The 16,137-nt window shown below is 43.4% G+C and overlaps 1 protein-coding gene across 3 annotated transcripts in view; it reads left to right on the top strand.

Annotated features, from left to right (window-relative positions):
* Positions 1 to 15,217, top strand: part of RIN2 (Ras and Rab interactor 2) — a 206,063-nt gene extending 190,846 nt beyond the window's left edge. For all 3 annotated transcript variants that reach the window (XM_063634164.1, XM_055265696.2, XM_055265698.2), the window contains 4 exons: positions 2,817 to 3,122; positions 4,959 to 5,090; positions 9,450 to 9,613; positions 13,384 to 15,217. In XM_063634164.1, coding sequence (XP_063490234.1) covers positions 2,817 to 3,122; positions 4,959 to 5,090; positions 9,450 to 9,613; positions 13,384 to 13,707 — 926 coding nt within the window. In that variant the 3' untranslated portion in view covers positions 13,708 to 15,217. The remainder of the gene's footprint in view (positions 1 to 2,816; positions 3,123 to 4,958; positions 5,091 to 9,449; positions 9,614 to 13,383) is intronic.
* The last annotated feature ends 920 nt before the right edge of the window (positions 15,218 to 16,137 follow it).

Genomic DNA, 16,137 nt, shown 5'->3' with positions numbered 1-16,137 from the left:
ATTGAATGAATATATCCAATGTATTCATTTCTGTCCAAATGGGCCTTTGGGTTATTTCCAACTTGGGGCTATTATAAATAACATTACTATGGACATTCATGTACATTTCTAATTAATGATTGACATGGCCTTTGTCCTCCTGTAGTGACCCTATTTTAACCAAGTAGTGGTCGCTTATAACCATGAATGTAGCTTTCAGAATGTTTGGATGAGAGGAATAAACTGGTGAGTATTTATAAAGTGACTTGAACTTTACAATTAAAAGATTATTTACTTTGAAAAGCTGTATAAATGGTTATTTAAAATAGTTGTGTGGCTTCTATCAAGCCATTAGTCACCTCTGAGCCTCAGTTTCCCCATCTGTTAAATGGACATAATATGAGTATTGTGCAAAAATAATAGAATTATTGCAAGGATTAGATGATAGTGAAGTAAAGCACTTAGATGGCGCCTGGCCCATCTGAGCACTCAGTATTAATTGCTGTTATTAATTTTTATCATAATGATGATCTAAGGTAAAGTCAAAGATGCTATAAAGTTGCACGAGCTTATTAACACAAAGCAACCAATGTAAACCAAGTAATTTGTTTTAATGCTAGATGTGAATAAGTTGTTCTGCTTTTTTCCTACTTTATGACCTCCTTCGCATCAACCTTGATTTCTATAGTTACATAAACCTCCGTATTTAAACAAAGAGATCTCCTGGATAAGATGGAGAAGGAGGAAAAAAAAACAACTTGGGCTGGGGAATCTGATGATTGTGGGGTCAGCATTTACTTTTGGCCTCAGTTTTAACCTTGGGGGATTGTTTTCATTGTTTGTACCTCTGGGTTAGATTTCTCTTTGTCCCTGGCCTTCTGATAATAGGTAATCATTTGAATTCAGTATGATCTGATCCAGTGTCAGGAATTCCAAAGGCCAGAGAGACAACTCAACTATTTCTTTTGCTTTTACTTTTTAATTTTGAGACAGAGTCTCGTTCTGTCACTCAGGCTGGAGTGCAGTGGCAGGATCTCGGCTCACTGCAACCTTTGCCTCCAGGGTTCAAGAGATTCTCATGCCTCAGCCCCCAGAGTAGTTGGGATTACAGGTGTGCGCCACCACGCCAAGCTAATTTTTTGTATTTTTGGTAGAGATGGGGTTTCACTATGTTGGCTAGGCTGGTCTTGAATCCCTGGCCTCAAGTGATCTGCCCACCCCAGCCTCCCGAAGTGCTGGTATTACAGTCATGAGCCACCATGCCCGGCCTAAGTTAACTATTTCTAATCTTATATGTAAGTGGATCCATTGGCTTCCCAAATGGAATCAAATTAAGGTGTCATCATTTTATGTGTAGATGCTGCAGCAGAACCCAGGGGGCTTAGATGAGAATATGCAAACATGTGAGATCAAAAAGCTGCTATTGACAAAGCAGAGGAGTTATCATTATATAAATAGCCTTCAGCCCGCATCTCTGGATTTATGGTACTGGTCATTTTAGTATTAGCCAAGAAAGGTACTCCACTGGGCAACCATTCAATGAAGGAGGGAAGAATAACGCCTCCCACACCCAGAGGTGTTTCCTAACTCGGAACAGAAACACATTTCACACATTTTTAACTTAATTTTGAAATCATTTCAGATTTCCAGGAAAGTTGCAAAAATACCATAAAGAAATATCTACCCTTCACTCAGATTCCCAAATGCTAGCACTTTGCCCCATCTGCCTCATTCTTCTTTCTGTCTGTACACACACACACACACACACACACATACATGCACATACACATACACACACACAAATACATGCACACACACAGTCTCTCATTTTTTCTGAACCATTTAAGTTGCAGACATTATATCCCTTTACCCCTAAATACTTCAATGCATATTTCCTAAAAACAAGGCTATTCTGTTTAATAACTACAGTATAATTATCAGACCTAGAAAATTAACACTGATGCCTTGTTAGCACTATTACCTTATCTGCAGGCCGTATTCGATGCCCCACTGATGTCCTTTATAGCAAATGAAGAATCTTTTAGTCCAGAATCTGATCCAAGATCACATATTATATTTAGGTGGATCTATTTCCTCAGAAAATATTCTTTTTTTTTTTTTTTTTTGAGATGGAGTATCACTCTGTCATCCAGGTTAGAGTACAGTGGCACAATCTTGGCTCACTGCAACCTCTGCCTCTTGGGTTCAAACAATCCTCCTGCCTCAGCCTCCCCAGTAGCTAGGACTATAGGCATACACCACCACACCCAGCTAATTTTTTTTCTATTTTTAGTAGAGATGGGGTTTCACCGTGTTGATCAGGCTGGTCTCCAACTCTTGACCTCAAATGATCCGCCTGCCTTAGCCTCCCAAAGTGCTGGGATTACGGATATGAGCCACTGTGCCTGGACCTCCTCAGAAAATATTCTTAGAGATGTTGAACCCTCGTTATTAGAAAATCCTTCCTTTAAGATAACATCTTTGCTCTCCTGTTAATTGGATGACCAGTTGAAGGACTAGGTCAAAAGAATGTCTTCTAGCATATTTGCCTGTACTTACAGGGATAGGGCATGAAAGTAATTAAAACAAATATATTTCATTGTATTGATTATATTCAAGTTAGACATCATTGGGGAAGACTAGGTCTTCCTGGCTTTTCAGAAAAACTGTTAACATGTGAGTTATGCTTGGTGTTGTCTGTTGGTTGGATGTTAAGGTGTACAACTCGTGTGCCTGCAACCAGTGGACAGAGTTGCAGATATCCATTGTAAGAAAGCAGATGTTGCATTTCTTCTTTCTTCAGACAATGGTCATAGTAGCTACACTTTCTTTGGCAGATGTGGTGCTGGAAAAAGCCATGCACAAGTGCATCTTGAAGCCCCTCAAGGGGCACGTGGAGGCCATGCTGAAGGACTTTCACATGGCCGACGGCTCATGGAAGCAACTCAAGGAGAACCTGCAGCTTGTGCGGCAGAGGAATCCGCAGGAGCTGGGGGTCTTCGCCCCGACCCCTGATTTTGTGGATGTGGAGAAAATCAAAGTCAAGTTCATGACCATGCAGAAGATGTATTCGCCAGAAAAGAAGGTCATGCTGCTGCTGCGGGTCTGCAAGCTCATTTACACGGTCATGGAGAACAACTCAGGTGAGGCCGCCGGAAGCGCAGGCTCCGTGCCACTTCCCTCCTGGGCCAGGGACAGGCCTCTCTCCTGTCAGGCTTTCTGATTCCCAATTTCTCCTCCCTTTGGTCTCTTGATTTCACCAAGTGGCTTACAAAACTACAAGTGATTCTCTGATATCTGGCACATTAGTCACATGCAGCGGATTAAAATGTAAGCAGATGAAGGCAACAAGATTTTTGTACCAGGCCAATTTAATTAAAGATTTAGTTCAGAGTATGGTTACAGATTCAGTCTCTGGAGTCTGAGTTCAAATCTTCCCTCCGAGAAGAAGAAAATTAACTGAGGGACTTCAGCCCCCTTAATCAACCTTGCACGCTGTAGTTTTCTGCGTCTTTAGCCAGATGTCACCCTTTCTTTCATAAGGTGGAGATTAGCTGAGACAGCTCACACATAGCCCCAAGTGCAATGGAAATATCAGTGATTATCATTACAACATTTTGGCCAATGAGGGTTTGTGTCAATGACCTATAGCATGTGAAAGAAACTCTGAGCATTCAGTCATAATGAGGCCTCATTAGAGCCGTTTCATTGGCTAGCCCTTCTTTGCTACAAGCTGAAGCAATATAATTGAAATGCACCGAAGAGTTACAATCTTGGAAAGCCAGCCCTCGGATTTAGCCTTGTTGCTTCCTGTAGATGCAGGGGTAACCATGAATCATGGATAGTGATGGAGCCCTGCATTGTCCCAGGTCTTCAGTAAGCTTATTGTAATTCCGAGGACGATTACGAACTTTTCTTCTGAGGGAAATTGCTTAGTGGAGAAGCGCAGAGAGAAAATACAGACTCTATTAACCACCGCTCGAGTAGACAGGAATGTGTGTGCACTTTGGGAATTGTTGAGTGAAGATGTTAAAATATGAGCTCCTGGGCCTGGTAATGATAGCATGTGAACATCACCTCACAAGTCTGCAAGCATATTTCACATATAGGAAACATACTTTCTATAGTTCACAGTCATTTATAAAAATTCCCCAAATAATATCTGAATGTCTGAATTTCCCAAATAATTCAGAAGGATTATGCTCTTCTGAAGACAGTTGCCCAACACACACACTAAAGACATTAATGTAGACAGGATAATTCTTGTTTTGGGGGCTGCCCCGCTTCCTGTAGGAAGTTTAGCGGCATCCCAGATGTCATCTGCATCCCCACCCTTCAGTTATGTCAATGAAAAATGTCTTCAGACAGTGCCAAATGTCCCCTGGAGGACAAAATCATCTCCAGTTGAGAACCACTGATGTAAAGAAAACTAGAAGTAAAGACTAACATTTTTTGCCATATATTTCTGTTAATCAATGTGTATATTCAACATGTACCGAATTGGCACATTTAAAGAAATTAACTGTGTTCTCACATTAAATACAGAGCAAAGTTGCTTGTTCCTGGTTTGAGGTTGGCTTTGTCATTATGTTTGTAAATAATGTGCACAGCAAGAAAGAGGAAGTAAGACACAAAGAATTAGCATAAGTAAATATTTTATAAGTATTTTATAATATTGTTTGCTGAAAGTTAAAATATTTTAATGAGTATTCTGTTCTATCACATAATTTTATACAAATTACAAAATCTGTAATGTGTTCATTGGTTCATAGACATTCATTCTGAAACTGTAAGGGCTGGTCTCTAATATGAGCAGCTGGGAGGGTCATAGGCTACATAGGATTCCAGAAACACCCACCTTTGTTTATAAATAGCAGTTTCCCCAGAGTGCCTCCTTGCTGTCTAATAAAAGCAGCCAGTAGGATGTGAAAGAAAGAAAAGTTGGTAAAAATATTCCATCTCATTCTTCCTACTCTCAGGGAGGATGTATGGCGCTGATGACTTCTTGCCAGTCCTGACCTATGTCATAGCCCAGTGTGACATGCTTGAATTGGACACTGAAATCGAGTACATGATGGAGCTCCTAGACCCATCCCTGTTACATGGAGAAGGTAACTGCTTTTGAGAAAAGTTGAAGGAACTGGGTGCTATTTTTTTCATTTTTTTATAATTGAGATGAAATTCATGTCACATAACATTAATCATTTTATAGTGAATAATTCAGTGGCATTTAGTATATTCACAGTGTCATGCATTCTCCACCTTTATTTAGCGTCAAACTATTTTCCTCACCCTAAAATAAAATTCTGCACCCATTAAGCAGTTACTTGGGTGCCTTTTTGACATCGTAAGTGTTAACTGAATTTTTTATTAATTTAAAAGAGTGTACTAACCTTTTTCTGATTGCAAAAGTAATACACACTCATGGTAGAAAATTTGGAAAAGTCAGGAAAAACACAAAGAAAAAATATAACCCCATCTTAACTATACTTCACTAAGATTGCTTAATGGCAATAAAAAAAATACGTTCAGTAGAATAAATGCCATTTTTTTTTTTGGAAGAAATGGTTCCTTTGACACCAAGAGGAAATTATAAACTTTTGTCGAGGATATTTCCATTGCCAGAAAAATAACCTGCTCTTATATTAGTGAAATGGATAAAAGCTTGGCTTTGTTTTTATTTTTTAAAATTTTGTTTTCAAGGTGAAAACAGTATTAATTTTTTTCCAGTTTTTTTTTTAAGTATCTTTTCATTTTTATAGTAAAAATACAGGGGTGTGGAATCTGTGCAGTTTGCTCTCAATTTACCTTGGCATTCGGGTACCTTCTTCTTGTGTCTGCCTAACCCCAACATGTCTTAGCAGAAATTCCTTCTCCTTACACATAGCTTAGGTATTTTACATGGAAATGATTAGGATGTTTGGCACAGTAGTGCACAGCCTTGAAAAGCAGAAATAACTGGGACTCTATGTGAGCTTATCTTTTCAAAGGAGAACAAATCAGGGCCTGTGCACTGTGAATCCTCTTAATCCATTTTTATATATCCAGATAAAAGCCCAGACAAGCCCTGGGGGGGGATTGTTACGGTTTTTTTTTTTTTTTTTTCCCGGTGAGTTTCAGTCTGGGCTTGAGTAGAAAGGTCCGTCTCTGACAGGATTTCCTAAGGAATGAGTCATCCCAGCATTTTCCCTGGAGGGAATGAAATGCATTTTTGCCACCCCCAGAATGTGCCCCCTTAGTCTCCTCAGTCCTGTAATGTGAATTCACCAGGCCTTACTTTTCCTATCGGAGGGACCGCCCTCCTTGGAGCCTGATTATGCCCTTCCCACGTGACCATGGGTAGTGCTGACTCAGTATGGGGGATGAATATCTTTCCTCCCGTCCCCCACCCCAGGCAGGTGTGAATGGGCCTCTTTCATGCTTTCACCCTTTAGCCTCTTCTGTCCCCTCATTAATATTCCTAACCATGGAACCAGACACTCCCCGATGAGCCTCCGAGGCCCTGCCTGGATCTTTTCTTGCCTGCTCTGCCCTGGGATTAGACAGGACAAGGCCAAACATGTGGTTTTGCCCAGGGACCAAGAGAAGCATGTTAGTCTACATAGCATGCTTTCCTTCCTTCCACTGTAATGTTTGTTATTAATACAGTTTGGGGTTTGGTTATTCTTTTTCGAGCTTCAGTCATGTTTAATTCTAGTAATAAGTATGTACAGCTCTTAGGGCTTTGGGGAAAAAGACATGCCGGTTTCACTTAGAAAGTCGATTCTGTTGCTGACAATGTGCACTCAGGACAAACATTGCTTATATCATGTGGCCCAAGGATAGAGACACCTACTTCCTGCCCCTTTCCCACATTGGCCCAGGGCAAGGCCCTGTGTTGATGACTAATGTACAGGTGGCTGTCATCTCCTCCACGAATCCCACAAGAAAGACAAGGGCACAGCTTGTGAGGATACAAAGCTGCTGGTGAGCTCGCACTTAAACAGAGCCTGCTTCCACTTAACCGTGTCTGGGGCTTCTTGGCTGCCTTCCTTGGGAAGCAGGCGGCCCAGTTGGGTTGGCTGTGATCACAGACCAGGCCTGCACTGCATCGAACTGAAGCTATGCAGCCTGGGAGGAAGAGGCTACTGAGCAGCAGCAAAAATACAGATTGGACTTTTCTGTGCCTGCCCGAAGTCCTCTTTGGTTTGCGGGGTAGCAGCCACGTCTGTTTTCTGCTGTTTAAGCAGGTATTCTCATTTACCAAAAGGCATCATAGAATCCCTTAGAAGTGCACAGCTCTTGTGGTAGGGTTACAGTTTTGCTGAAATTTAAAACCTTCTCTAATTGCATCCACATGTTTCAATGTGTGGTCAATTTTGTGCTTCCAGCATTTGAGTTTTCTCCTTAGTGTCCTGAACAGATGAGAGCTAGGGAGTCTAAAATTTGAAGTCCAAAGGAGCCCCCTTCCACCCCCACAAAGATTGTAACAGTTCTCCGAGTCCTTGTTCAAATCCTGACCCTCCATACAGCCTTTCCTGAATATTTAACATTCATATTGATTTCTCCTGAAATTCTCCATGTAGCATCTGTATTCTGGATTACTGAATTTCACACACAGTCACATGCTGATTTGTTTGTGGGGCAAATATTTGGTAAAGATCAACAATTCAAAACTCTTAACTAGGGTGATTATACTGTAGGTGGCAAGGTCTGGAAAACCCTTCAGATCACTCTATACACAAAAAGCTTGGCATGTGATCTGGAAAGTGCATGGCTCAGGGTGACCCAGATTATGCTGCAGGAAAAAATAACCTCAAGTCTTCATCTGCAACCTGAAAACAAGAAGGGTGTTTTTCTTTCTCGTGTTCACGTCCAGCACGAGTTTGCAGGGCGTGCAGCTCCTGATCCCCATGGAGGGGACAGTTGCCATCTTGCATATTGCCACTTATTGACCGGAGAGAGGCTTCTGCAGGGTCTCACATGAACAAAGCTAAATACTTTGGCTCTAAAGGTGACACTTCTGCACAAAACTCATTTCGCCAAACTAATTTCTGGTCCCTGCAGGAATAAATTGCCAGTGTCTGTTTTTAAAAAACAAACAAACAAAAAACACATTTGTAAACTTCTGGTGAGTGGGGACTCAGATTCTATTTCTTACAAACCTACTTTCTCCTCTGTAGCTGGGGCTCACAGTAGAGATTCAATGAGTATTTTGACAAAGAATGTCTCTAAATCTAAAATGTTCTGTGCCCAATTAGGGAATTTTTAATAAACATTTAGGGCGACCCCTAGTGGCTCTTCAGCGCGGAGACCATAAGTTCCTCCCCAGGCACCTAATTATATGTTAGGACAAAAACTATGAAGGAATACATACACATCTTACAGTGTCGTCAGCCCTTTTTACACTCCTCAAGAACATAAGAGATCATTCCTAAATGCACCATCACAGGAACATCATTTTCCTGTAAATTATTTTATCCTAAATGCCAGATGTTATGTTTGTCCCAAAGGAAGGGGTAAGAAAGGGAATCAAGGGAGAGAAATTATTTTTGAAGTATCCACATTTTTGCAAACAATTCTTTCAAAGTGTATAGTTTACTTAAAATTTAGAAAATATTCATTTCGTTTTTCCCTTTTTACTTTTTTTTAAGCCAAATTCTTGTTTATCAGAGATAGAAAATATCAATTTCTAAAAGAAAAAGCCAAGAGCAAGTGTTGCCACGAGTCTGGACTGATGGAGGGGATACTGGCCTTGGATCATCTCACAAGCCTGACTTTCCCCCCACCTCCCCGTCAGGCCTTAATACACCAACTACTCCTGGCAAACATTTTTCATAATTGCACTTTAATAATATTGGCCGGGCATGGTGGCTCACGTCTGTAATCCCAGCACTTTGAGAGGCCCAGACGGGTGGAGCAGTTGAGGCCAAGGTTCGAGACCAGCCTGGCCAATATGGTGAAACCCCATCTCTACAAAACATACAAAAATTAGCCAGGCTTGGTGGTGCATGCCTTTAATCCGAGCCACTCAGGAGGCTGAGGTGGGAGGGTCGCTTGAACCTGGGAGGCGGAGGTTGCAGTGAGCTGAGATTGTGCCACTTCACTCCAGCCTGGGTGACAAAGCAAGACTCCGTCTCAAAAACAAACAAACAAACAAAAAAACACTTTAGAGGCTTGGTCAGTCTCACGCACTAGAATGGAAATCCCATCATTGAAAAACAGGAACCTTGTCAGCCTGGCTTGTCTGTGCTCCCCGGCCCCTCCCAGGCCTGGGTCGCTCCAGAAATCTCTGTGGGATGGCTGTGTGAAGGGATGGATGGAGGAGTGAGTGCCATGCTCTTGGGTGTGTGCTTCTGTGATCCCACAAGGAAACGCATGTTTAAGAAATACTAAAAATACAAAACATGCCTTCTAACGCTGGCATCCCCTGTTATCACCCGTGAGCGGAGGTTGGCACTGGGAGGACCTATTCTTTCTGCTCTTTTCAGGAGGCTATTACTTGACAAGCGCATATGGAGCACTTTCTCTGATAAAGAATTTCCAAGAAGAACAAGCAGCGCGACTGCTCAGCTCAGAAACCAGAGACACCCTGAGGCAGTGGCACAAACGGAGAACCACCAACCGGACCATCCCCTCTGTGGACGACTTCCAGGTGTGCAGCTGGCCACCCCTTTGCTTCCTTCATCCTCCAGGAATGCGGAGCTGGCTCACCTAGCACATCCCAGCTCAGAGGCCCCCACTGTGTTGAATTATTTGGCAGGAAAGGGATATCAAACCACCCTCTGGCCTTGTTACGCTGCTCTGTTTTCTTTACATTTATATACGCCTGGGATACTTGGCCCGAGTTTTGCTGTCTTTAAGAAAACCAAGTTGAATTAAGGCAGAATCTCTGCCCAATCAAGCAGACAATAAGTCAAAAAGGAGGAGGAAGCACTTGGCACAGACGTTGGAGATTTTGTTTCATCAGGAAACAGCCGCTGTGTTACGCGATGCGATTGGCCTAGTTTCTCCTTGGGAAGAGGGAGAGGAACAGCGATGTCTCCTTCCCTTTTCTCTCGCCCACTCTCCAAAACAGAAGACCCCAGAATCTCAGCAGCAGCAGCAACAGCTATGGCAGCCGTCCACGGCGCAAAGTGACCAGGCGAGCATCTGAGCGAGTCCTGCTCAGGTTCCCTGGCCAGGGCTTTTCCTGACCGTGAGCTGCTGCTTGGGAATGTGGGACTCCCAATGAGTTTGTTTCTTAGAATGGAGAGGTGGGTTAGGGCTATAGAAATCTTTACCCAAGGCCAGGCATCAGCGCTCATGCCTGTAATCCCAGCACTTTGGGAGGCCAGGGCGGGCAGATCACCTGAGGTCAGGAGTTCGAGACCAGCCTGGCCAACACGGTGAAACCCTGTCTCTGCTAAAAATACAAAAATTAGCTGGGTGTAGTGGCGGGCACCTGTAATCCAGCTACTTGGGAGGCTGAGGCAGGAGAATCGTTTGAACCCAGGAGATGGAGGTTGCAGTGAGCCGAGATCATGCCACTGCACTCCAGCCTGGGCAACAGAGGGAGACTTAGTCTCAAAAAAGAAACAAAGAAATCCTTACCCAACACAACAATTCCTGATTTGCTCATTGTCTATGAAATAATGAGTGAGTTGGCAAACGTCTGCAAATAATATTTTGAAGGTTTTAAATTAAATGATAAAACCTGCCTGTGCTTTGTTTCTCTGTTCCCCATGATGAGTTTCCAAGCAGGGATCTGGAAAGCAGGACAGATTTGTCTACACATCCAGATTCACCTGCTTTTTTTTTTTTTTTTTAAGGCGGAGTCTCGCTCTGTCACCCAGGCTGGAGTGCAGTGGTGACACGATCTCTGCTCACTGCAACCTCCACCTCCCAGGTTCAAATGATTCTCCTGCCTCAGCCTCCAGAGTAGCTGGGACTACAGGTGCTCACCACCACACCTGGCTAATTTATTTTGTATTTTTAGTAGCAACGGGATTTCACCATGGTGGCCAGGCTGGACTCAAACTCCTGGCCTGAACTGATCCACCCACCTCAGCTTCCCAAAGTGCTGGGTTTACAGGCATGAGCCACTGCGCCTGGCCATTTGTTTTTTTTATAAAAGCTCTGAAAATAGAGGGTCAGATGAGGTGGCTCACACCTGTAATCCCAGCACCTTAGAGGCTGAGGCAGGAAGATCGCTTGAGGCCAGGAGTTGGAGACCAGCCTTGGCAACAAAGTGAGACTCCGTCTCGACAAAACAACAACAACAACAAATTTTCAAGTGCCAGGCATAGTGGTGCACACCGGTAGTCCCAGCTACTCAGGAGGCTAAAGTGGGAGGATCTGTTGAGCCCAGGAGTTTGAGGCTACAGTGAGCCATGATCACACCACTGCACTCCAGCCTGGGCAGCAGAATGAGACCCTGACTCAAAACCAAACAAAAAAAAAGGCAAACCCATCTTTGAAAGCCAAGATCAGCTCATTCTCCAAGACTGCAGTATTCTCAGAAATTTCATCTCAAGCACATAAACCTAAAGGGGGAGAATACATGCGCTGCACTCTCCCCACCCTGTTGCACTAAGAAGGTCCCCGTGCCACTCAGTGCATGCAGACCCCTGGGGTGCCATCATATGGCCATCCAGGGAGGGGCTGCCTAAGGCAGAACAGAGGAAGTGAGAAAAGTTCATTTTTCCTTTCCCCACCTGCCAACACACCCTCCACCTCTTCACCTGGAGACCCCCAGACACCGTGGAGCTGCCTTCTCTGCAGCCGCCCCCTCCTGCCCTCACTGACCCTGCTCACCTTGGGGGTGCATGCCTTCTCAGAGTGTAACCAAAGAAGGAGATGCTCAGCACTCGGCTCAGGGGTCAAAGCAAAACCTCAGACCCAAAGCTCCATCTGAAACCCCTAAATCAGAGGTCACAGGCACAGAGGTCTTCTCACATGGGAAGAGGTAGTACGTCTTGGTGGTAAAGGTGGTGGGGCTGCCTCTGCCACGTCCTAGCTGTGTGGCTTTAGGCAAGTTAATTAGCGTCTTTGTGCCTCAGTTTCTGCACTAGTCAAACGGGGATCATGTAGACCCTGTCTCTTAAAAAAAAAAAGGTTCAAAGAGTGTCAGTGTCAATCTGGGCACCTCCCACTAGCTCACTTGTCCTGTAAAGTCACTGGGCTAGCAAAAGTCCCCACTGGAAGCAGATAGGAAACATATCTTACATGTGCAGAGCTCACTGTCTTTCCCAAGAGCTTTCCCTTCTGTTATCCCAGGAAACCCTTGTGGTGACCATGCAGGCACCTGGGCAGAGAGCCCTCCTTCCCTTCACTGCTGAGCAGGGTTGCCAGATTTAGAAGAATAAAATCTATTTGTTTTCTAGATGAAACTCAAATTTAACTGGGTGTTCTAGATTTCATCTGATAACTCCACTTTTAAGGAAACAGAAGCAAAGTTATCTGGGGTCACAAAATCTAGGAGAGCCTGATCCAAGTTTAAGATTCTTTATGCCTGGTCTGGGCTTTGTATCTTGTAAGACCACAGGTTTACATGTTTCATGATAGCATGTACCTGGCATGATTGCAGCGCCTGAGCCTGCAAACGTCTTTGTTTAATTCCCTGCAGCACCACCTTGCATGTAATCAGCTCCATCTGCAAAGTATTTGGCAAAATCAACATTCTTCTCCTTCTGACTTTTTCCACATTGTGCCCAGAGCCACTAAGAGCCTTGTATTAGATTGAACTACATGAAATCACCATTTGCGGGAGATAAAAAAATAGTCAAATGTCAGCGCATTTTGTGTGTGTGTGTGTGATTCAACCTAAATTATTGCCCTTGCTTAGGATTTATTTAAAAAGTGTGTCAAAAGTGAACACAAGCCAGGTACAGTGGCATGCACCTGTAGACCTAGCTACTCAGGAGACTGAGGCAGAAGGATCACTTGAGCCCAGCAGTATGAGTCCAGCCTGGAGAATATAGTGAGATCTCATCTCTTAAAACGAAAAGAAAAAAACAAAAAGTGAGCACAGTACGTGCTGTTGTGTCTAGATATTTTAAATCTCTTCCTGCTGACTTCCTTCATACTCTTGTGCTATTTGGTTTATTTTTCAAGCTGGGAATAAACCCAGCATTGGATGTGGTTCACACTCTTAAGCAAGGGTTTCTTAACCAGACCTTATGAGGGAAACGGAAAGATCAGAACCAGGGCTGCATGGACTTCCTGCTTCGTACAGTTGCAATGAATCATGTAGTCATCCTCGCCACTGTCCAGAGTCAGGTCAGCCTCTTTGCTTGCCATTCGAAGCCTTGTGGCCTGACATCGGACATTATGACAGGACAGGGCCTGGAAGCGGCTTACAGTTACCCCCTCCCCTGGTCCCCCATCATGCTCACTATCTAGTTTTCTCTTCTGACTGTCTCAACATTCCTCTTCCACCTGCAGAATTACCTCCGAGTTGCATTTCAGGAGGTCAACAGTGGTTGCACAGGAAAGACCCTCCTTGTGAGACCTTACATTACCACCGAGGATGTGTGTCAGATCTGCGCTGAGAAGTTCAAGGTGGGGGACCCTGAGGAGTACAGCCTCTTTCTCTTCGTTGATGAGACATGGCAGCAGCTGGCAGAGGACACTTACCCTCAAAAAATCAAGGCGGAGCTGCACAGCCGACCACAGCCCCACATCTTCCACTTTGTCTACAAACGCATCAAGAACGATCCTTACGGCGTCATTTTCCAGAACGGGGAAGAAGACCTCACCACCTCCTAGAAGACAGGCAGGACTTCCCAGTGGTGCATCCAAAGGGGAGCTGGAAGCCTTGCCTTCCTGCTTCTACATGCTTGAGCTTGAAAAGCAGTCACCTCCTCGGGGACCCCTCAGTTTAGTGACTAAGCCATCCACAGGCCAACTCGGCCAAGGGCAACTTTAGCCACGCAAGGTAGCTGAGGTTCGTGAAACAGTAGGATTCTCTTTTAGCAATGGAGAATTGCATTTGATGGTTCCACTGTCCTGAGATTGTTCGCTACCTACCCCCAGTCAGGTTCTAGGTTGGCTTACAGGTATGTATATGTGCAGAAGAAACACTTAAGATACAAGTTCTTTTGAATTCAACAGCAGATGTTTGCGATGCAGCGCGTCAGGTAATTCTCACTCCTGTGGATGGCTTCATCCCTTCCTTCCTTCCTTCCTTTTTCCTTTTTTTTTTTTTTTTTACAAAGAGACTTCATGTTTTTATATATTTCATAGAAATTTTTATAGCAGTTGCAGGTAAACTGTCAGGATTGGTTTTTAAAATATTTTTGTAACTTTAAAATATTCTATAATTATGCATGTGATTTTAACATTTAATATTCAAAAATAAATCTCTTGCTGGATTTGAGAGTATTGCATTTTTAAAGTCTCTTCTGTAACTGGATGTTTTGGCAACTTTGTGGGGAGAGACTGCTGGATTTCTTAAAGCAACGTATTCCTGACACTGGCCATAGAATGCCTTTGGAAATCGGATGTACTGTTCTCTTGTTCACGTTTAGTGGTGTTTTGCTGTTTTGTTTTTTAAACAAATGATGCTGAGAATAAGGAGAGAAATGAATGTAGAGAGAGGTAGAGAGAGAAATACGGACTCTAACAAAGGACCGAGGAGTGCAGTCTGCTGGTTCAGGCTCTTCAAAAGATGTAGAAAAAGAGATAGAAGGAACCACCTATGCTTAAAATACTGTAAATATGCAATGAGGTTTGGCAAAATCTATTCCATGTGTGATTTGCTTGTAGAAACAATTTTGAAAGCCCCTTGAGGAAAATAAAAATCAAGAAGAACACTTTTCTCCCTTTTCCATAGAAATTAAAACTTAACAGCATCAAATTATTGGGACCAGAAACCAAGTGATACATAATGTGGCTTTTGTTGAGTTAAATAAGATGCTGTATAATGGAGAAGAATTTGCAAATGCACAAAAAAATCAATCTACCTTATCAGAACCTGCAGTGAAATTAGACTTATGTTAAATAAAACCAGTTTGCAGGTGCACAAACTATGAGGGTCTTGTATCCATGTAACACAGGTAGTTACAAAAACATGTTATTGTACTGTGTAAAGATGCATAGTCATCTAATTTGGTTGGCTTTATACCTTGTACCTTTTTTAGCCTTGGCTTTTGTTGAACTAGAACCCTCAGCACATACTGTGTTGTACTTTTGTAAATGATTTTTTAAATGGAATTTTGCACATAATACATTGTAATACTGTATGATAATCATGTGTGAAAATAATTTTTGAAATATCCTTTGGCTGTTTTTTTTTTCTTTAGAGTAAGAATATATTCATGCACCACACAGTGTCATGGACAGATGAAATCCGAGCCAGGGTTTGTAGTTAGACAATGTATCGTGGAGGTGAGCAGAAAAGCTCACATTTCTCAGAAGCTCCTCCTGATATGGGGCAAAAGTTAAGGAGAAGAAGGAAAAGATCATCCTCCCACTCGAAAGTGTTTTCATTGTTATCTAGTACTGTACTTGGCTCAGTGGGACTTGGAGCAAATCACAGGTAATTTGAACACGGAGTTAGCTGGGGCCCTGCAGACAGCCCCACCCTGTCCTCACGTAACCTCTGCAACGCCCTAGCTGACAGTTCAGTGCTGTTGCAAAATTGACAGCGCAGAGGCTTGGCCTCCTCGCTGCCATACTCCCCATGCTTGGAACGGTGCCTGGCATTTATTCATAGTAAGTGCTCAATAAATCCTTGCTGGCTGAAGGAAGGAAAACATGAGTTTAGAAGGGTTTCTAACTCATCAGTGGGAGAGATCCGTAAAGATCAGAATGAGAACTGAATGGGCTGCCTGCTTTTGATATTTACAACGAACCAAAAGATGACAGCTCGATCCATATGGTTGTCCTCCCCACTCTTCAAACTAAGATCATCATGCTTTGTTGATTTAAAGCGGGTCACAGCCTCTGGATGCGAGGCAGCCTTGCAGCCTTCCGCGGGACGAGAGCGGGCTCAGAAGAGGAAAAGGTAGCGTGGGCAGAAAGCAGCATCACAAGACAGTGCCTGGTTTTGTCATTGGGCAATGTTTCCCCGTTAAAATTACAACACAACATGTGCCTCCACTTTTTCCCCCACGCAGGCATTTCTCACTTCTCAAATTGCCAGGAAACAGACTTGGGTGAAGGTTGGAGGGAATAAGAGGAGAGTAAAAATATACA

This window comes from Symphalangus syndactylus, chromosome 24 (genome assembly GCF_028878055.3).
Source record: "Symphalangus syndactylus isolate Jambi chromosome 24, NHGRI_mSymSyn1-v2.1_pri, whole genome shotgun sequence".
Taxonomy (NCBI): domain Eukaryota; kingdom Metazoa; phylum Chordata; class Mammalia; order Primates; family Hylobatidae; genus Symphalangus; species Symphalangus syndactylus.
Note: the sequence above shows the minus strand (reverse complement) of the source record. Positions and strands in the feature narration are given on the sequence as shown.